The sequence below is a fragment of the Pseudopodoces humilis genome, chromosome 4 (genome assembly GCF_049639895.1).
Source record: "Pseudopodoces humilis isolate 2021_Gansu_Grassland_sample_001 chromosome 4, ASM4963989v1, whole genome shotgun sequence".
NCBI lineage: Eukaryota > Metazoa > Chordata > Aves > Passeriformes > Paridae > Pseudopodoces > Pseudopodoces humilis.
The window spans coordinates 16,928,221-16,949,326 of record NC_142203.1 but is presented as its reverse complement, the minus strand read 5'-3'; the positions used below and the strand labels follow the sequence as shown (position 1 = coordinate 16,949,326).

At 37.1% G+C, this 21,106-nt stretch overlaps 1 protein-coding gene across 1 annotated transcript in view; it reads left to right on the top strand.

Moving 5' to 3' along the window:
• PCSK5 (proprotein convertase subtilisin/kexin type 5) overlaps nucleotides 1-21,106 on the top strand; it is a 228,590-nt gene that overhangs the window by 204,335 nt on the left and 3,149 nt on the right. Inside the window, exons 27-35 of the mRNA XM_088054567.1 lie at nucleotides 371-571; nucleotides 10,930-11,013; nucleotides 11,498-11,693; nucleotides 13,886-14,103; nucleotides 15,159-15,395; nucleotides 15,851-16,078; nucleotides 17,668-17,845; nucleotides 18,794-19,011; nucleotides 20,990-21,105. Coding sequence (XP_087910693.1) covers nucleotides 371-571; nucleotides 10,930-11,013; nucleotides 11,498-11,693; nucleotides 13,886-14,103; nucleotides 15,159-15,395; nucleotides 15,851-16,078; nucleotides 17,668-17,845; nucleotides 18,794-19,011; nucleotides 20,990-21,105 — 1,676 coding nt within the window. The remainder of the gene's footprint in view (nucleotides 1-370; nucleotides 572-10,929; nucleotides 11,014-11,497; nucleotides 11,694-13,885; nucleotides 14,104-15,158; nucleotides 15,396-15,850; nucleotides 16,079-17,667; nucleotides 17,846-18,793; nucleotides 19,012-20,989; nucleotide 21,106) is intronic.

Genomic DNA, 21,106 nt, shown 5'->3' with positions numbered 1-21,106 from the left:
TTTCAGTCCAGAGCAGGGCTGAACAGATCCAAGAAAAAGAAAAGCCACACTCTGGGGATCTTCTCTACCTCAGCTGGCTAAAAACAAACTAACAGCAAAGGAGAGCTCTGTCCCACTGTCTGTCCGTGCTGCAGACAGCACAGCCCAGGAGCAGAAGGCAGAGGAGTGAGTGCTGTTTCTGAAAATAAACTGCAGCTTCTTCCTTCCCCCCTTCGCTCTTGGAACCGGACTTAAATGTGCAGAACTTAATATGTAGCATAAGGCTACTGGGGATACAAGCATCATGAAGTCACCCAAGGACAGACAATGTCCCTGGAGACAGAGGGATGGACAGGGGTCATAATGCTTCCAGTCTCTGTTTTTATTGCAGATGGCACCTGTGTGAGTGAGTGTAGAGACGGCTTCTTTGCTGATGGCATCTCTAGAGAATGTGAGCCTTGCCACAGGAGCTGTGCAACCTGTGTGGGGTACAGTTACAAGAACTGTACTGGGTGCAAAAACAGTTTCCAACTATCTCATGGGCAGTGCCTGAATCCAAGAAATTCTCTGCCAGCTGGGAAGTTCTGGAGTGGTAAGTTGAAACAGATCTTGTAATCTTCTCTGTTTCTCTGAAGACTACTACAAAATTTAGAGAATAGAAATATTTTGCAGAATACTTTAAACTACACTTTTGTAATTTTAAAAGTATACAAACCCATTGGTTTCACAAGCAGAAATTCATTTTCCTGCAAATAGTGTAACATTTCAATACAATGTAGGTGCTTCTTAACTATCTTCTCTGAATAAAGATTAAAAATAAAATTGACAAAAACAGATAAAAATATGAAAAAGATAAAAGATGTGTAACAGATTAAGGTCCTGCGAGTTCCTTATCTGAACTACTGGGTTTCTTGTAAATTAGGTTTTAGACCAGCTTTGTGGCTATTTGTTCACTCCAGAGAAGCCGATGTAAGTTGGAGGAAATAGAAAATAATATAGTGTTGAACTATGCATGTGTGATGTGAAAAAAAATGTCTACCCTCTCTCTTCTGTCCTTTCTCTGTATAGATATGCACTGCTTTCTGAGAGACTAAATATGGCCTGTAAGGCCACATTCTGACATTCTGGTCCTACCACAATCCTCATTTCCACAACCATCATAAAATAATTACTTTTTTCTTGGTGGTCTCATCCATAACATGATGGAACAGAATTCTCTGTTCCAAAAATGCTCACAAAAATCCAAAAGCTATTTCAAACGAAAATGCCTTTATTTAGAGATATTAAGAATAACACTATAATAATTTTAAACTTTATTTTCCTTTCTACCCATCTTCAAATGCAGCCTAGCACTGTCACAAATTTCTTATTAAAAAAGTTTTAATTGAAGAGGGCATATATGGACTATTTGTCATTCCCATTATATCAATATATAAAGAACTATCGAAGGTTTATGTTACAAAATGAAACTGCCATTGGAAAAAAAAAAGGGACTTTTAAATTTTATAATGGAACAGTAGAAGAATCTATTATAAAGTTTAGAGATTTACATCACTAGGAGTTTTTGAGAACACATGAAAAGTATCTGACAGGGCTGTTTGCTGAATGAAGCAATAGACCAGCTTACTAGCTGTATTTTTGAATCAAGTAAACATATACTTCTGGTTCCTATGTTTTCATTTGAATCAAACACATCCAAGAATGACAATCCTTAGAACAATATGATCTTGTATTAGAAACTAAAATACAGTGATTAATACTTTCAGAAAAAATATTGATCATTTCAATTAATTGCCTATCTATTGGAGAAATGATGTATCAAAATGAATAATCCTTCATCACTTCAAAAAAAAAAATAAGAATATTAATAGAAAGTTGATCTTCTACATGCATTTCCTTGTGTTTAATCCACAAAAGCAACTTGGTTTTTTTCAGTTTAAGACTACATCAACATCAGTGCCATGAAAGGTCACATCTGTAGTCTGGTTTATCTATTGATTATCTCTTTCTCACACTGTTAAAACACGGTGACTCCTTGTCAATTTTTTTCTTTTGAGCATATACCTGATGCAGCTCTGCATAAATGAACATTCCTGTCCTGTGAAACTTCTTGCTCTCCATCTTGCATATCATTGGTCTTTCCTTCCAGCAGTAAAAATACACCTGTCCTAGGGACATTTCAAACTGCAAGATAATGTTTCACTCAGAGCTGTACTGGCTGGAACATTAATGACTGCTCCAAAGACACAGGATTCTTGCTGGTGATGGGACCCCAGGGAATATGGCTGGTGGCTGTACAGCTCCTCCTGGACAGACTCGCTGGGTTTCCTCCAGTATGGCAGCTGCTGTTCCATGTAACTGTTGGGAAAGTGATGTGAAGCTGGTGATATCCTGAGCCTTTTTCCTTCGGGCTTCCAAAGAGAAGAGAACCTTCAAGTCAAAATGTAATGAAGTTGCCACTGTGTTTATTGAAGTTACATCCTTTAGTAACTACATTTATTGACATTTTCTAATGATTCTTATTCAGACACTGTAGGATTATACACTTCGCATAAAAATAATTTTCATTGTTTAAAAAACAACACAACCTGAATGGTTGATTTTTGCTTAGAATATCAGTCACTCATTTCTTTTGATGATTTCATTCAAGGGGCAGATGTCAGCTGAGTCCAGATTTCCAACCATACTGTCTATATTGAAAATTCTTGTTGCATGCTAAAGGTCCTTAACAAAAAAAAATAGGATTCAGGAAGGCAGGACAAAAACACATTTAGCTCTAGCAGTGCATCACACTGCTAAGGTTGTTCCTGGTTAGCGACTGCAGTACATTTCACATCCTGACAACACTTTAATATATATGGATCATTTTAAAAGGGAAAAAAAACAAAGCAAACCAAACAACCAAAATTTTCTGTGTTTCACAATCTGTCACAATTATGTTCATCATTGTCTAAAGCTTTCTGAAAAGAAATAGAATTTAGGGGATGCTGTCACTATCATTATCTACTCAATTCTGTAGGATTAGTGCAAGAATAGATAAAACTAAAACCTATCTCTGCTCCTTGAAATTTGCTGCCAGTGAGTAGTATTCTGGTTCTTATACCTGTACAGAAAACATCTCTGGGTCAAGAACAATTGGTCCCTCTACAGCTTATTTTAAGCATAATTGTAAGTCCTCTGTCTCTTCCACTGTGTTTTTCAAAGATATACATAATATATACAGATATATAGAGAAAATATTTTTTGCTTCATACTTGAGGGCAAAATCAAAGCATCTTTCCAAGTCTTTCATCAGCTGTTCTGGACAAATGTATCTGGGAATCTTTTATCCCACTTTACGGGTTTTTTTGTTATTGTTGTTTTTAGGTATTTTATATACTCTTTGATTGTATTCAGGGTTATTTTTTTCTTACCAAAATACAAGGACCTTCCACCTCATCTGTTTTCAAACTCATTTTCTGTCATGCAGCATGACAGGCATGATCAAAGTAGCTTGTCCAGGCTGTAGGGGATATTAGAATAGTTTCATGATTTTCACCAGCCCTGCATGGGTAAGGTTGTGGCTGAGACTTCGGGTTTGACCCTCATCTTGTCTGGCTGTTCATCAATATAAGCTTCTTACACTGCATCGTCAGCATCCTCAACACATTTACCTTAGTGCAGCACCATGGTAGAGCTGCCTCTGATCTCCAGTGTCCAAAATTAAAGAATCTGATTAAAAAATACAGGCCAGATGATTACTTGTCCTACCATTTTGGGGGATTGAGGTAGGTCTGGGGGCTAGGTATTAAATAAACAACCTTGCCCTTGCCGCAGGAGTGAAGGTAGGAGAGCACCAAATGCAATCTCATTACATGGCCTGCTCCAGACTGTTGCAGGAAGACAATACAACTAGAAAGATAGATAAAATTTCCACATCTAATGGTTTACATCAGCTTTTACTATGCTACTCTTCCATTTATTCTTTTCCTTTAGAAATGTATAAATTTATAGCTGAGGGATTAGACCTTGAATTGTATTACAAACAATGAAACAATTTCTCTCTGGCTCTTCCAGCCATATTAATTCAGTGGGTTCCACTGCGGGTTTAATGAGAATGTTGACATACCATATGGAACAATGTGACTTTTGGGAAACATTCTTGCTTTGCTGGTTCAAGGATAACATAACTTAAAGGGCAGTACATCAGAATCTTCTATGGAGAAAACAGCTCAGGGTCTGACTTCCTTTGCAAGCTGAGAAACTAGTCCATTTAGATTAGAATGAAAACCATTGTGAGTGTGGAATACACTTCTATTTTCTATCATGTTAAAGGTTTCACTCCATTTTTCATGTGAGGATGAATTATAGATAGACCTGTCCCACAAATTTTATGAGCAAACACTCCGGCATCCAAAACATTCTATTAAAAAACCTATTTAAATTTTAATTTACTTTGCTGGTATAATCTGCTGAGCAAACTGTTCAGCTGATATCAGGAATCCCTAAAAGGTCATATTCAGGTCTGAAGTAATGCAACATAATTATGTCTGTTACTCAGGCTTATAAAAAGACAGGGCAAGCCAAGAAAAGGAGAAAGTAAAAAGATCCCAACAAATGAACTCTAGGCTTCTAGAATGAAATATTTTATCTCATGTACCAGATGATGAATTTGGAAGCCAGGACACACACTAGTATAAGCTTAATCCACCAAGTGAGTACATGGCCCCTGTTAACTCTATTAAATGTTTCGTTAATTACAATGAGGTCTTTGTTTTGCCATATCACTAAAAGGCTGCACCCTTAAAAATAGTCATTCTTTGGTTTAATATGCCACATTGTAATGAAAATAAAAAATGGGAAAAATAGGTATGGAAGGAGATCTATTTCTAAGGATGAAATAGGTGTTTCTTTGTATAGATAAATAGCAGCAGTTTACTGTTACATACCATCCCCAATGATAAGAGCAACCTCCCAGAAGCACCACTAACCAGCTGCATTTTCCTTTTCCTAAATCCAGAGTGAAACAAAATCGGTACAAATGTACTGATGAGAAAAATAAAATCAGTACAATAATTCAAGCTTTAAATGGACCTCAGTGCAGTTCTGTATACATATAAATGTTTCAGAATATGGGGAGGAAAAAAAAATGCAGTACACAGGAGAGAAATCAGCAATAGGAGAGAATGGGTCACAGTCTTTTAAACATGAAAATGTTATGGCATTTATAGTGCAGAATTACAGCATCACGGGGAGAGGTTGAAGACATTTTAATCACCACGCATATGTGAAATTTCAGGTTTCTAGAAGCAAGAAAACCAGTCCATTATCAAATATGTTCTTATCCATGACAATTTCATATTCTGATTTTTTGTTTGTCAAATAATATAATTGTTACAAGATAACTAAATTGATAACTAATGGTTATTGGAGGGTGTCATTTACTTCCCAGCACTCCTGTAGTTTATTTAAATTTACATTTCACATAAGTCTTTACAATGGGAGAAGTCTAGAATTTTTTTACATATGTTTATAATTTTCAATATATTTTACTATATTTATATAACTGCTATTACCTCATGGAGACATGTAATCTGTTTTGGTTTTTTTATTCATGATTGTATTAGCTTTGCAAGAACAGTGCCATGCACAAAATAAAATCTAACAAAAGAAGCCACCCTTCAACTGGATCACATTCAAATCACACAGTGTAAAAACTAGAGAGGTCACCTTCTAAAAGGAATGCCATCCCAGTAAGAAACAGCACTTCATTCCCTTCTGCATCCCTCAGTACAATAATTGTACCACAGTCCAATTACAAAATATATTGTAAATATGCGATCCTTTCAGAAATTGATATCTAGGAGCTAAGAATATCATAAATATACACAGAGACCTCCTTTGATAGCAACTAAAAGTAGGAAGTTTAAAATCCCCTCTTTATTCATAGAAAAGCAAGAGATTTAAATTGAAGGAAATAAAACACCTTTTGCCAGTTTGAGCACTTTCTGATAGCACTACTTGGCCTAAAGATCCATTCTCCAAAAGGAACAGGTAAAGAGAACAGGTAAGGTGGACAACACAAAGGAGATGAGAAACTAGAAAGAACTCTTATTAACACCATTGTGGTTTCTGAATGAAATTAAGGAGGAAATTAAGGAGGAATTAAGGAAATTAATTGCTTAATTAAGCAATTAAAATGCTTTTGTACTTTAAGACATGCTTCTTTATATATGGCCATATCTCTGCTCATATGTCCTCAGGTTTTGTAGAGGGTTTCAGCTTTTTATTTTAAAATAAACTTCATATTTTCCAGAAAAAATGGTGAGCATGTGAAGAGGACCATACTTGTTTCTGGATGAACCCATAATTTTCACCCTGAATAATTTTGAGGACTTTTTTAATTTTTCTCTAGAAGTTGATTGAAAATATGTTGTGAGTTCAAAGGAAGATGACTGAAACAAAATTAAAGGAAATATGGGGACATTCTGTGTAAATTGGAAATAATATTTCACTCTTTTTTTCCTTAATTCATTTTGGGGTCACAGTACACATCCTACAGTTATATGTTTCAAGAAAATCTGCCATTGTCTCACTCATGATGCAGAATCCCAAAGGAGAAAAGTGAATAGGAATAAAAATTTATCCGTTTTTCTCCACCCTTTCAGTTTTATAATCCTTTGAATAGTCTGAATGGACAAAAGCACTGAGGCAGCTTCAAAGCTGCAGTAAAATTTAGCTCAAGAAATAATGAGATTCAGTTTTTCAAATTCTATATAAGAATAAGAGAGACTTACCTGAGCCAAAGATGTTACTCATTCTGACAAAAACACAAGAACAAAGATGATCTTGACTCATATTCTGACCCAAGTTTAAATAGAGAGCTTTAGCTTTTGAAAATAAAAAATGGTTATTGATTTAAGAAAAATAAAAGAGAAAAAAAAAAGTATATACATTTAAGGATAAAAACAACCCAGTAGGTCTCCAAAGATCATTCATTTTGTTGAATGTTTAAGTTCTTTAAGGAAAATGAAAGTATAACCCAAGAGCTTAAACCCAGTAATTTTCAAGCTTTCCATTTGCAGTCAGCCCAAAGACCAAGGAAGTACATGTTGCATGACCATTTCTTCAGCTTTATAAAGTTATTCTTTGGAAGGATCTTACATTTAAAGTGAAGAAACCTTTCATTTAAGAAGATCATAATACTGTAAATGTGTGCTGTATTTCAGCTTTTTTAGTAAATGAAAGCCACAGTCACAAGAAAGACTCATTTCATCTATCCAGAATATTTTTTTAAAAAATAATTTTTACAAATTTCTTCTGTCAATACTTAAATTGGGAAATTCAAATACTTACGTTTGACTGGAAGCTAAATGTTTCTGTTGTCAGCGGAATCCTAATTGCTTGTGCACATTCCCCTCTGGTGGCAACTAGTAACTATTACAAAAAACAGGACATACAGCAAAAGGGAAACAGAAATAAAAACTAGTTCTAAAAAAATCTTTATTTTGCACGGTAAGGCTCCAAACATTTAGAAAAAATGAGCTGCTTTAAATATTCATCACCAATATTTAACAACTTCGCTACTTAACTTCATCTGATCTTCTCTCAAAAATAGCAAAAGAGAGAAGCTCTGCAAAAATAAACTTAGGATAATAGAAAACCTTATAACAGCCAACTATTCTGGGATATTTCTTATATTCTTACAGTTGACATTAAGGACACTTTTTAATATTTCATTAAATACTGAAGAGCAACGAAAAATATGAGGCTAAGAAGTAGTTTCTCCAAAAAACCCTTTGACAGTGAATCTCAAAAAAGTTAGCAATTACCTATTTGAGGATTATTTGCATAACAGAAGTCAAAATGCTTATGTGCTACATACCTTAAAAAAGACTCAAAACTTCCCTCTGTACTCAGTGGTACAGAGGGAATTATATTTCAATTATAGACAGTAGAGTCCTTTTAGCAGAACATATTGCAACCTGAAATACAGAATAAAAGGTATTCATCAGGGGAGAAAGAGCCATAATTATGTCAGCAAGAGTGGAAAAAGTGTCAGCAAGTGTGGGAGGACCCTTAGTGTTTGATTTGTTTTCAGCATCTCAGGAAAGCCGAGACCCTTGTGCCCTCTGTCAGTGTCCCATCGGGGGGACCCTTCACTGAGCAGTCCCGCTGGATCCGAGGGTGCTTCCACTGACTCAGTCAGGGAAACCAGCAATGCAGACCCCCAGCAGATCTTCCTCTTTACTAGAGTGTGTTACCCACTGCCAGCGACACACTGACAGTTTATGGAGCAACACTCTGTATTAGTGTAAAATCACTTAAGGTTCAAAGGCTGTCAGTGGTAGCGTCTGACTGGAAAAATGTACTCAAAGTAACACACAGACAAACTCTAATTGCCAGTCAAATGTTCTGCCTGCAGAGGACATGATTGTGACCCAACAGATGTCCTTGTGGGGGAGAAGACAGGTTCAGCCCATTGACTGACCCCAGCAGTTATGCTGGGCTCTTTTCTACCTTTTCCCCCATTGTCAACCTATTTTTGCACTATTTCTCTGTGTTAGGTGGAGCTTGAGTGGCTCCAGTCATTCATCCCCTTGTTACTGATTGGTGTAAGATTCTCTCACTTTGCTTTTAAAGATACTGCTATATCTGGAGAAAATTTATATTGTGCCAGTTGCCAGGAAGAGTAACAACACCACAGGCCTTCATTATCCTGTACAAGTAGTATTCACAAGTAGTGAATACTGCCAAAGACTGACTAACCATGTTCTTGCTGAACAGCCCACTGTTAAACCCCCAGGTTGTGATCTGCTGTGCTCTCCATGGATCATTACATAGAGACTCTTTTTTACTTAAATGAGTTTTTGATGCTTCTCAGCTAACTGATGTGGTTATTATACACTGTTGTGGACCATCCCCAGTCACACTGCATGGACCTAACTTCTCTCATTCATATGGTCTTATTCATATTTTTGTTATTATTCTGTCTTCTTCTGTGGTATGATATGCATATACACAATTTGCACCTGCTTGGTATAATGCCCATAATTTCTCCTTGTGGGAGAGGGCATTATGTATGTTTCCTGCTTTCTTCCCTTGTTTTTATACCTGAATCATTTGCTTCCATGGTTTTCATTCAAAATTTCAGTATTCTAAACTATCTTGCCAAAACAGGCAGAACAAAAGAATTTAGTGATATGCTGCATTTGGCTAATCATTACTGTCATCAATCAACCTACAGAAATCAGATATATTTAACTGGCAGGATGAGTTGGGTGTGCTAAATGAGGTACATAGCTCAACCTGCAAGTAACTTTTGGCTTTGTCTTTATTCTCTATTTTCAGCAAAAATCACAAGGCTTCTGTGTATTGTCTGTTGGTCCATAATTATTTTTTCATTAGACTTATATTTAGCCATTGTAATTTGCTCGTATCAAAATACAAAGCTGCATGTCAGGTACATGGGCACATTGCACAGCAGACTTTCTTCAGTTAGGTATGATGCTCCAATGTCTTTGTCATTTTATAACTGATGGTTCTGCAAAGTGCAATCAAAGTTTGCTTTTCCACAGTCATAGGAATTTCATTTGACACTCATTAGGCTCCATTTTGGAGGGAAACAGCAGGCAGTAGTACCTTTGGGGAGAACTAGTTAGTGTTTTTCTCAACCCTTGATAAATTAGGGAGATGGCCAATCATCAACTGTATGAATTTTAATTTGGGCAAGTGTTGCATTCTGCACCTTGGGACAGTGCAGCCCTAGTTTCTTGTACAGACTAAGGAGCAAGAGGCTGAAGAGAAGTGCTGTGGAAAGGGACCTGGGTGCTCCGGTCGATGGCAAGTTGAATGTGAGAGAACAGTGTGCCCTGGCAGTCGGGAGAGACAAGTGTGTGCTGGGATACTTGAAGCATAGCACTGACAACCGGTCAAAGAGGAGATTGTCCTGCTCTTCTCCACACTGATACAGGCTCAGTTTGAGGACTGTGTGCAGATTTGGGCAGCACAATATAGGAAAGACAATAAGCTATTAAAGAACATCAAAAGGTGGGCCATGAGGATGGTGAAGGGTCTGGATGGGAAGCTTTACAAGAAGAGACTGGGTTTGCTCAGCTTACAGTAGAGGAGACTTCATTGTGGTTTTCATCATTCTCACAAGGAGAAGTGGAGCAGCAGATACGGATCTCTTCACTCTTGTAATCAGTCACAACACTCAAGAAAAAGGCATGAAGCTTAGTCAGGGGAGCTTAACACTCAACACCAGGAAAGATTTTTCACCTAGGGGATGACTGAGTACTGGAACATGCTTTCCAGGGAAATGGACACAGCACCAAGCCTGACAAAAGTTCAAGAACATTTGGACAATGCTCTCAGCTTATGAGGTGTTCTGCACAGGGCCAGGACTTGGACTTTAACAATACTGATGGTCCCTTCCAAAGCAACATATTCTATGATTACATGGTTTCTGTCTCCTTCTGACTCAGAACTTTTAGGTTACAGGGTAATGGTGTTCTGCAACAATTTTGTTCAAAATGTCAATGAAATGCCTCATTAAAACAGGTCCCCAAACGTACATACTTTTTAGATCTTACTCTTATACTAACCTATTAGTAGAACATATCTGTATTTGGGTTTGGAGAACTACACTGAAATCAAGATTATTGGGATAATTATAAAATTAATAACATCATTATAGTTCTCATTTGTGATGAGCAGTCCAGAACACTGCCTTAGTTAACATGAGGACAAGGTTCATATTTTCCTTTAATACAATTCATAACTTACCATTTATGAGAGAGGAGTCAAAGCACAATCATTAAGTTCTTCAGCTTCATGAATTCCAAAAATTCACAGAGGTGCATTTTCAAAGCTCCTTAGGAAAACCCATACTTAGCATCCCTTCTAAAGGGAGGAGAAATTAAGAAAACCAGGTGGTAAAAAAAGGAACTTTTTTCCCTTTCATCCCAGATGGAAATAGAAAATTGCTGTCCTGTGACTCTTCGTGTATGACCTGTGAGAAATCTGCTGATGTGTGTACTTCATGTCCAGAAGGTAACATTTCAGCTTCCTTGGATAAGTGACTATAATATTTCATATCCTATATGCTTCCAGAGGATGTTTTTGTCAGTGGTCACTACAAAGTCCCTTTACAGCTTCAAGGGCAATCAGACAATCAACAGTTGAATTCAGGCAACAGGGCATGTCCTTTGCAATATGGGTTAAAATGTTGATGGTGTTCCTTTTCTTTCCTTTTAATTAAAATTTGTAGATATGATGCAGGAATTACTGAATAGGGATTTCTTCAGCAAAACATACTAGATAATCCTGATGATTCCTTGTAACTGTCAATGTCAGTGAAGTCTGAGCAAAATATTTTGGGAAATGTCTTGAAGAAAGTATGTTTTATTCATGCTTTTAAGAACCAAAGTTGAATTTTGATAAGTTGAAAGCTTTTTTTTGTAGCCATCCAAGGCAGAAATCTTTTATATATATTTCTAATTGATGCCTTTATCCCCCTGGGTTGCTCTTCTGCCAGGAAAATTTCTTATCCATGACACCTGTGTTTCTCTGTGCCCTCCAAAATATTTTGGCAACATTGCAAGTGGAAAGTGCGAGATGTGTGGGGATGACTGTGAGGTGTGCTCTGACCAGTGGCACTGTCAGAAGTGTCAGGCTGAACAGAACCAGCTGCCCTTCCTCCACAAAGGCAGATGTTTACAGGAGTGCCCTGAGTAAGTAACCCCTCTTACATCATCCTGATTTTTCCTCTGTGCTCTTTCTCTTTAGAAGTTCAGATCCATTATTAAACTTTCAAGGAAGATCTTAAATAATGTAAACTACCAGAAACTAAGGTAAATGTAGTTTTCAGACTGCCTGAATAAACAGTATTTTCTTTTGGTTAGAGGAAAAGTAAAAAAATCAAAAGCGAAGGTAAGACATTAAATCCTATGAAAGATGGAACAGCTCTCAATGACTTTAATAGAAACATGGTACTTCATGGCAAATGATAATAAGGGTTCTAGACATTCTCCAGTTTGTTCCTTCCTCCAAGTAGTACAGAGCAGAGATATAAACCCAGGTAGTGAGTGTATTAGAGTCCAGATATGTAAATACAGTGATTAATGAAGTGTGTTTCTCTCTGTGGGTCAGTGTTTATTTTTATGTATTTTTATGTGTGGAATTTAAAAAGATTCCCGTTTGACTGCAATGGATATTAGATCAGGCACATGAGTAGATAAGGTTCTCCCTTTTCTATGTTTTTTTCATCAGCATCCATCTTATGTATAGATACATAAAACCAATGCTGTGCAGAAAAAAATAATACTTGCTTGGTTAACCTTTTTTCTTCTGAAAAATGTGAAGCTCCTGCTTTTCTTGCAATCTCTCTGCCACTGCCTTCCTGGTAATTTTGTCAAAGAAGTCAATGAGAGTCAGTGGAACAGGTTTTCTTCGTGAAATGTCACACTGAGTGCAAAGTAATTGCAGTAAAGCCTGCTCAAGTCCAGAAACAACTTTTAATATTAGAAACTGAGGCAGAAAACCATTAATTGTGTTTTGGCATTAATATGTCTCTTGTCAGTACTAATTTCCCAGGTACCCTACTCAAAATCAGTATAACAGAATTAAAATTTTTATATAGCACTTTTCATTACAGATGTTCTTATCTCCCTTTTTTCCCCAAATTCAAGACTGTAAAGAATGATTTCCCATCACTGAGCAAAATTCACAGGGTTTAAACTCCAGTTTCAGATTCTGAGGTAAAGTTCTTGGGACACAACTACTCTCCACTGGAGCGAAAAATGAGACTATTAAGAGAGTTGTCTTGGGTTTTGGGACATGTTTTTAAGGGATAAAAATGTTTGACTGACTGCACAATTATTTTCTGACAGGAATTTTGAAAGACTGGGCAAACCGAGTACTCAACATTGGAACAAGAAAAGGTGACAGGACTGTGACAAGTAGTTGCAGGACCTTGACAAAAGTTGGAGGATAAAAAAAAATGAGAATAGTGGCAGGCATGGCTCCTCCTACCTTTTCTCTAACCTTGCTCCTAATGCATCTCCCCAGAGTTTCTTTGGAAAGATCATGTCCAAGGGAAGAGGCACCCCTCTATAAGGAGTAACCAATTTTGCTAGTGTAAAGTATATATTCTGGGAGTACTTTCTATCTCAACTTCTTCTTCAGTTTTCATCAATGGCTCCATGGATTAGCAATCATGTCAAAATGTTGACTTTTCCTTTAACCTTGTAACAATTTAGTTTTGAGAGTGTAGACAGATTTAATTCAGCATCTCTTGTATGCATCTTCACCTGAAACAGAGGTGCAGATTTTTTTCTATATTTATGACTAGTACTCCCAGCTGTGGCTGTCCACGTTTTCTCTCACACCACAGAAATCAGCAAAATGTTCTTCCTCTTTGCCATTTCTAGCCTGCTCTCAGTAAGGCAAGGTATTATTTAAATATCCTGGGGTTTGGGGGTTTTTTCGATCTCTGCCCTCATTCTTTCTAGCTTTCACATTTACAGAGTTGTGTCTTCTCCTTCTCCTCTCCAGAGCCACTGAGGTTACCATTCTCTTTCTTTTCTTCATATCAATATTGCAGGTCAGCTGCACAAGACTAGAGACTGCATGTTTTCCCAAATGTTATATATCTACCTTACGTAAGGGGAAAATAAAGACAAAAAAGTACAAAATAACTTAGACAGCAGGTACAAAAAGAAAGGAAAGCCCTTCAAATAGCACTAACCACGTACATTTTCTACTTTCAGACAAAGGAGATGTTAAGAGGAAGATGGGCAAAAAATTGTATGAGAAACATGTTTGATGTAGTGAAGTGTGTATGCTCAGAGCATCTCATTTAAAGTTGTAATTCTCATAGCCTGAAGTAACCAGCAGTTTGCTTTCTGTTTTTTTCATTCCATAGGGGATATTTTAATGATTCAGAGACTTGCAAGGAATGCAGTGGATCCTGTAAGACATGCATGGGAAGTGCAACCCAATGCCTGTCCTGTAAAAGTCCTTTGCTTCTGGAGCACTGGGAATGTAAATCTACTTGTTCAGAGAAGCATTTTGCCTCTGAAGGAATCTGTAAACATTGCCCTGAAATGTGTCAGGAATGTATTCACGATGAAATATGCACAGGTATTACAGAGAACTGCTCTTCTGTAGAATAAAGTCCACCTGGGTCTGTCTGGACTGACAGAAAACCAAGTCCGAATTCAGTAATGTAAAAAAAAAAAAAAAGAAAGAAAAAAGTGATGTGCATATCATTGATATTATTGTTAATCCCTAAAATAGATTTTGGTGAGACTAATGATTACTCTGTAAAGATTTCACATTGCTTTGCCTGGTTCTGTGGTTCTTCAGAAATTCCTGCTGGCTTTATTTTATTTTTGATCTAGTGTACCCAACCTTAAAAACTTGTGCACCAATGTGAAACACAGAATGTTTCTTTTCTAGCTTAGTTGAACTTCACAACTCTTTACGATTTTTGGAAATGACCACTCCTGTTAGAGAAAGAAATCCCTATAAAGAAAGATATTAGGAAATCCTAATAAATGCCCTTCCCCCCCCCCCAAAAAAAAAATACCTCCCCCAGATATTAAAGGTGGTTAATATTGAGTGAGCCATTCTGGAAACATACACATGAACGAAATAAAAAAACAAAAAAAAACAACAATCAACCAACCAAACTGTAAACAAATATATTAAACCTAATACTCGTAATAAAATAGCAACTTATTCACAGTTCTAGGCAAGAACAGACATTTAGGCCAATATATTCTAACTAAACTCATATTTCAGTAATAAACTACACAAAACTTCAGATATGTACATTCTTGATTTTGCAGGAAGTTAATAATGCAGAAAAATGGCAGAAAAAAGGCCATCTATATTTTAATGTCAAATGGCTAGGTTAATATCAAGCCATTTATTATCAATATTAAGGTAAGCAAGTGACTTTTTCTCACAGTTTCTTGCTGTAACACAGAAGACACCATTTGAGGGTTGGGCCAAGGTAGGTCTTTTGGAGGGGAAAGATTTGAAAAAGGAAGTTCTACCTTCTCAAGGTGTTTTGATGACTTCTGTAATGACAGACAGTCCAGAATTTACTGTTTCCTTAGGACTTACCGTCTCTCGCACTAGGTCAGAATTTGCTGCCTATTTGCTTACCTATGTTCTGCTGTCCCCTGTAGAGTGTATGGACGAGTTTTTCCTGCATGAGGGGAAGTGTGTTCAGGAATGCCCTTCACACTTCTACCCTGAAGACAAGCACTGCTTTCCCTGCCATGCCGACTGCAAGGACTGCAATGGGCCAGATTCTGATGACTGCACAGCATGCACTTTCAGCTTGTTTGTCCTCTACAATGGCATGTGTTTTGAAGAGTGCCCTGAGGGGAGTTACTATGAAGAAGCCACCAAAGACTGCCAAGGTTGGCAGGTGTTGTTTTCTCCAGGAGAGTATTCAGATACAAGTGGGTCTGTTTAAAGGTCACCCACTAAGGGCCTGCATGTGACAGCTAATGTCATTACTGGTGCCTTGGAGTTGAAGAGGATAGCTAAAGCAGAAAAATAATTAGGTTTATTGTAGAACAGCAAAAATTGAAGAAAGGAGAGAAGGAGGTAGCCAGGACACACATTTTTACAGGCAATCACTGTGGTAAAATGCTGAGGATGACTGCAGAATTGCTGAGACTTGCTGGAGACTCCATTCACTGTTGCCAAAACAGTGCTGATGCAAAAGAAAACCTAAGGAACTACTAGAATAATATTGAAAATTACTTCCCTCAGGTTTTCATCCTGAGATTACAGGTGTTCCTTCAAAAATTAAAGTAGTAATAACACTGACAAATCCAGAAATGGTGAAATTCCTGTTTGTCCTTTTCAGCATGCAACAGGACATGCCAGACTTGTTCTTCCACTGTCTGCCTAACTTGCAGAAATGGATGGATATTGAACCATGATGGGCACTGTGTGTTATCTGGATACTGTTCTCCCACTGAGTACTACATTGAGGAAATTCAGACCTGCAAATCTTGCCACAAGAAATGCTTCCACTGCTCAGGACCCACTGAACATCAGTGTCTTAGCTGTGTAAATAACCGATACCTTCTCAGTAAGTGTCTCTCTCCTGCCTCTAGAGTTCATTCTGAAATCATGGAATAGACAAGTTTTCATCACATTTCCAAAGCATTTGGACTGCATCAACCAATCTAAATAATCTAAGGAGGATGTGACGAGTAGCTAAATTGTGCAGAGATAATTTCTTCAGCAGGGCTATGTGGAAACTCCGTGAGGCAGGGCTTGGGACTCACAGGAGCTAATTTCTAAATAGCAGTATTTCTAAATAGCAACAAACACCATGACTGAATGAAAAACCCTCATATGTTTCATTTACTTGGTATTTACTTTTCCTGTTGTTTTCTACAAAGACTTTAAAAGAGGGCTATCATTAGGTCTGTTGTTGTTGTTGTTGCTGCTGTTAATGTATCCATAAAAGGTGCACATTTTCATGTTGGCTTGTTTAATCCCTGCAGAAATCTGATTAACAGAGGAATACTTAAACATCCATTAAAAGGGATCACTAAATCAGCATCTAGTGGGTGGCCAAGGTGCAAAATTACTGTCCTGACTTTGGAGCAAAGAGTAGGTTTAAGACTATACAGTCTCAGAAACAAATAGGAAAAAGTTTTAAAATCCCTACACTGAAACATTTCTTCTCTACATATTCTCCTAAAAGAATTTTGATAACCATTGGGAGAAAAAAATATTAAATAATCCTTCAATGCAGGAAATATCTAAAAAACAGTGTAAATTAGAAGTGAACCTAAGCTTTTTGAGTCTAATTCTAATGCAGATTTTACATTCCTATATTTCTGAGGCCTTGCATTAGACCTACCTTTTTTATCAACACATTCAGCTGTTTTGCACCATTATAACTGGCAAAGTTGATGGACAAATGCAAATAAACGTACTGAAACTGAGATAAAAATGCAAAAAAACCCAAACCTGAAACTATCTTCCTTTGTCCAATTGCAACCCAAGCAGCAAAATTATCAAGACAAATATGTAATGAGCACAAACAACTTGTAATTTACTGCTTTATTAGCTGTGTGCACTTGCAGCTAATTACAACAATACTAACTTCTCATTCAGGATTCCTTCTATAACGACTGAAATTTCACTGAAAAAAGGGGGACTTATCTGTTTTTGCAGCATTAAAGACATTTAATTCCATAACATAAAGTAGAAGTCGCAGACAAGGGTAAAGGCCAGTAAACAAATAGCATTAAATCTCAAATCTATCATCAGATTCATCATCCACACAGAATGAAATTAGATTGATGCTCAGAGTGAAATCTAGGGAAAACAGCAATGCAGATAAAAACTTGCTTTGCTACTTTTGATTATTCTAAGGAAATCACATCTGCTGTTCATTATTATGCTACTTTATTTTTCAGAAAGATAAAAACTTGCCAGTCCTGATTAACTTTCTAATATGCATAAAACACAGAAAGGAGGATTAACGAAATGACAAGAATAAAAAAAATAATTACTGTACCCCAATACTGGATTTTCTTGTTCTGATACATTATCCATCAACACCTCCTGCTGATACAGTTTGCTCTAGTACAGCTGCATGAGATGTTTTATAGTAGCAAATACTGAAATATGATGTGTTACTTCGCATTGTTGTCTCTGCAGACAGAACCTGTGTTGAAACATGCCCAGATGGATATTATGCTGACAGCACGGAGAGGCAATGTTTTGCATGCCACAGCACCTGTGACACTTGCACTGGAAAACACAGCTCACAGTGCCTTTCCTGCAAATTGGGCTGGTACAGACAAGGAAAAGGATGTGTAACCCAATGTCCAGCAGGGTAAGGCCCAAGACCTTTTGCTAAGATCTACATCACAGAGAGAGCTTTGAGAAATTAGATTACTGCAGCATTCCACATCAGTGTAAAATAGAACTGAGTTTTGGTTTCAGGAGAAAATTTCTTGTATTTTCACAGTACATTAGGGATGGAAAACCTCCCTCCACAGTAGAAAACTCCAAAATTGGCGCCCAGATGGGAAGTGCTTAGATGTGGATATGCTCACACTCAGCTGATGCTCTTGGCTATCTCTATACATAACAGTATGAACAAGTATACTAAGTTATATGTCAGTCAGCCTGAGCACAGGCAGAAGAGCCTCCAACCATCACTGTGGCCTCCACTTAATGTGAAGTTAAGTGAAGTTAAGTGAAGTTTGGATAAGGTTATATATTTTTTTTTGCATTGACTAAATGCTTATAGTGGGTGATAACAAAAACAACCATTAAAACAAGTTTGAACTGAACACTCATAATTCTGGAGAGAAATTTTAATCCATTTAGGTTCAAAATGTGAATTCAGTGTGCTTTTGGGAAATTCAAATTTAGAAAGTGAACCTGTGATTTCTCTTTCAGATCCATCTAATTTAAAACTAGAGTTCAATGGATCACACTGGCTGCCCATCCCATTAAACTGGAAAACTCTAATGACCATATCTCAGCAAATTCACACAAACCGTCCCTACTTCAATACTTTATATCTCAATTCAACTCATATTTAAGAAATTTTTGCTGTAAACACTATACAGAGTTATGCTTTGTAGCTGAATTCCAATGGCCAAAGGGAATGAAATTAATTCTATTTTCACTGAACTTACAAATACCTGTGTTCATTTTAGTATAATTTTTATAAATTGAGGTAATCATGGTAAAAGCTAGGGATTCAACAAATGTTGGTTTTCCTGTCACTGCTGGCCTTTATGCAAAGCTATGCCTATCTGACCTATTTCAGGTATTTCGCACAAAATTCCACTGGATCATGCGAGAGATGCCACAAGAGCTGTAAGGAGTGTATAGGGCCTCGACCCACAGACTGTCTTTCCTGTAACACATATTTCTACCTGTTGCATTCCACAAACGAATGTGTTAGCTCTTGTCCTCAGTACTACTATGAAAACAAGGACAACAACGTCTGTGAGAGATGCCACTCTTCCTGTTTAACTTGTGAAGGTAAAAGTATATGTTCTGCCTTGAGCAAAAAAAGGGGTCATCAAAACACCTGGAATCTTGGCTCCAAGATCTGGGAACACTTCACGAAGATACTAACCACATACAATGCTACCAATCTGGCCACCACTTCAGCCACAGTAGGTGATGCTGACCTCTCCTAGGGACTGCTGAGCTTTTCCTGGCTCTTGTTGACTTGTTGCACTCACTGCTCCATTGATTTATTTCTACTGCATTGATAATTGAGGCAAAAGCAAGTATATTAATTCCTGTCAAGCTTTATCCAGAACTGCTTCCAGCACAGAGCACAAACAGAAAGACAGCCACTTAATAGGGAGGGCTAGGGCTGAGTAACATGTTGCCAAGTCATTGAATGGAAAAAAATGGACAACAGTAATGAATTTTCCATCAGCCAGACCTCATAAAAATGCACATCTTAAAAAAATGGGCTCACCTGATTACAGAGATGGAGTCCATTTTTCACATTAATATTAAGAATAACTGAAAAATACCTCCCTCTTTGAGCTGTTCTACTGTCTGCTATTCTGTGAAAGGCAAGGAACTTAATTCCAACTACACATCTTTACAGCCTACAATGGGAAGAGTAACGACCTATAAAGTGTATCTTTAGGTTGAAAGGCGAACAGAAATCAAAAGCACAGTGATATTGCTTTTAATATAGTTATGTATTTCTCAATGTTAACTTTCAGAGACTGTCTATTTTGCTCTGTGAGACACTGTTTTTGGTTTCTCAGTTTTCCTAATTAAACCACTTCTGAAAAAACATTAATCCTTATGGACCCATTTGGTGTCCTTTTTTACCTGAACAACATGAGATTATAGCTAATGGGTTCCATGCTGCAGCTTAGAAGACTATATCACATTGTAACACACAAACCATTTTTGGATAGTGGATATACTGGATAGTACACATGGCTAATTGTAACATAATAATATATGTGGAAATTACACTTAGAATGAAGCCACATTCAAGAATTCTTACAACATAATTGTATAACAACATTATAAAAGTAGCAGAAATATTTTTGTTTGGATTCGTGATCAAAAAAAAGAAAGGCATTTTAATTTACAGACCACCTCCTCTGTTTTTTACATTATTTGGCATAAATACTATCAGATAGAATTTTTATCATCATTACCAAGAGAGAATTATAATACACAAGCCAGTCTGAAATGCATCTGTATTACTGATATATCAGCAAAGAGCATGGTGTCTTTTTGTCAAGAGCAGTAAGGAAAACCACGCATTTCACAGTAATACAGGAAATCCTCTGTATTAGAGGTTTCTAATTTCAGTGGTTTAACTTGTGCTAATGTCAATTCCTTGCATTTTCATTTTCTTCCTTTCAGACAATGGCAGAAAATGTCTAGGTGCAAGGAAATGGATGGGTGCATCTTGACACTTAAGACAAACCCATCACCTCAGTGTTTCACAGAAATACTGCATGCAGCTTCTGTCTTTAAAAAAAAGTCTCTGACACACAAGGTGCTTATGGTGCTCTGGCTGTACCTATGAATAATGGTTTTTTTCTCATGCATTTAAACAATTTATTTTTGTGTTCAAACATACACATCTCTTAATTAATGGTTGTTTGAAAATAGTTAACAGGGTAAGTATGGATTTTGCGAAGGATAGCATTTGGTGAAGGTTCTCCACAATTTTACTCCAGTGCTCTGACCCAATTTATTTTCCTGAATATCAGAGATCCTCTGTACAACTGACTCTGAAATCATCTTTTCATGACTATCAAAACACACAAGAAATAAATTTTGTTTGCACATAAAGTCCCAGGACTAGGTGCAAGATTCTCTAACACCAACCTCTTTGTGTGGAATGTCTCACTCATGATTTTTGACAGACAAAAATCCTTTTGCTTCATAGCAGTGGTCAGTATAATTTTTAAAGGAAGTTAGCTGACATTTCCTTGTTGTAATATTATTGTTTTGTTTGCCTGTGTAGGGAAGGGAGCATTCAGCTGCACATCTTGTGTATGGAGCTACAGTTTATTAAATGGAATGTGCAACTCAGACTGTTTTGTAGGTGAATACAAAGTCCAGGAGACACCAGGACAAAAGG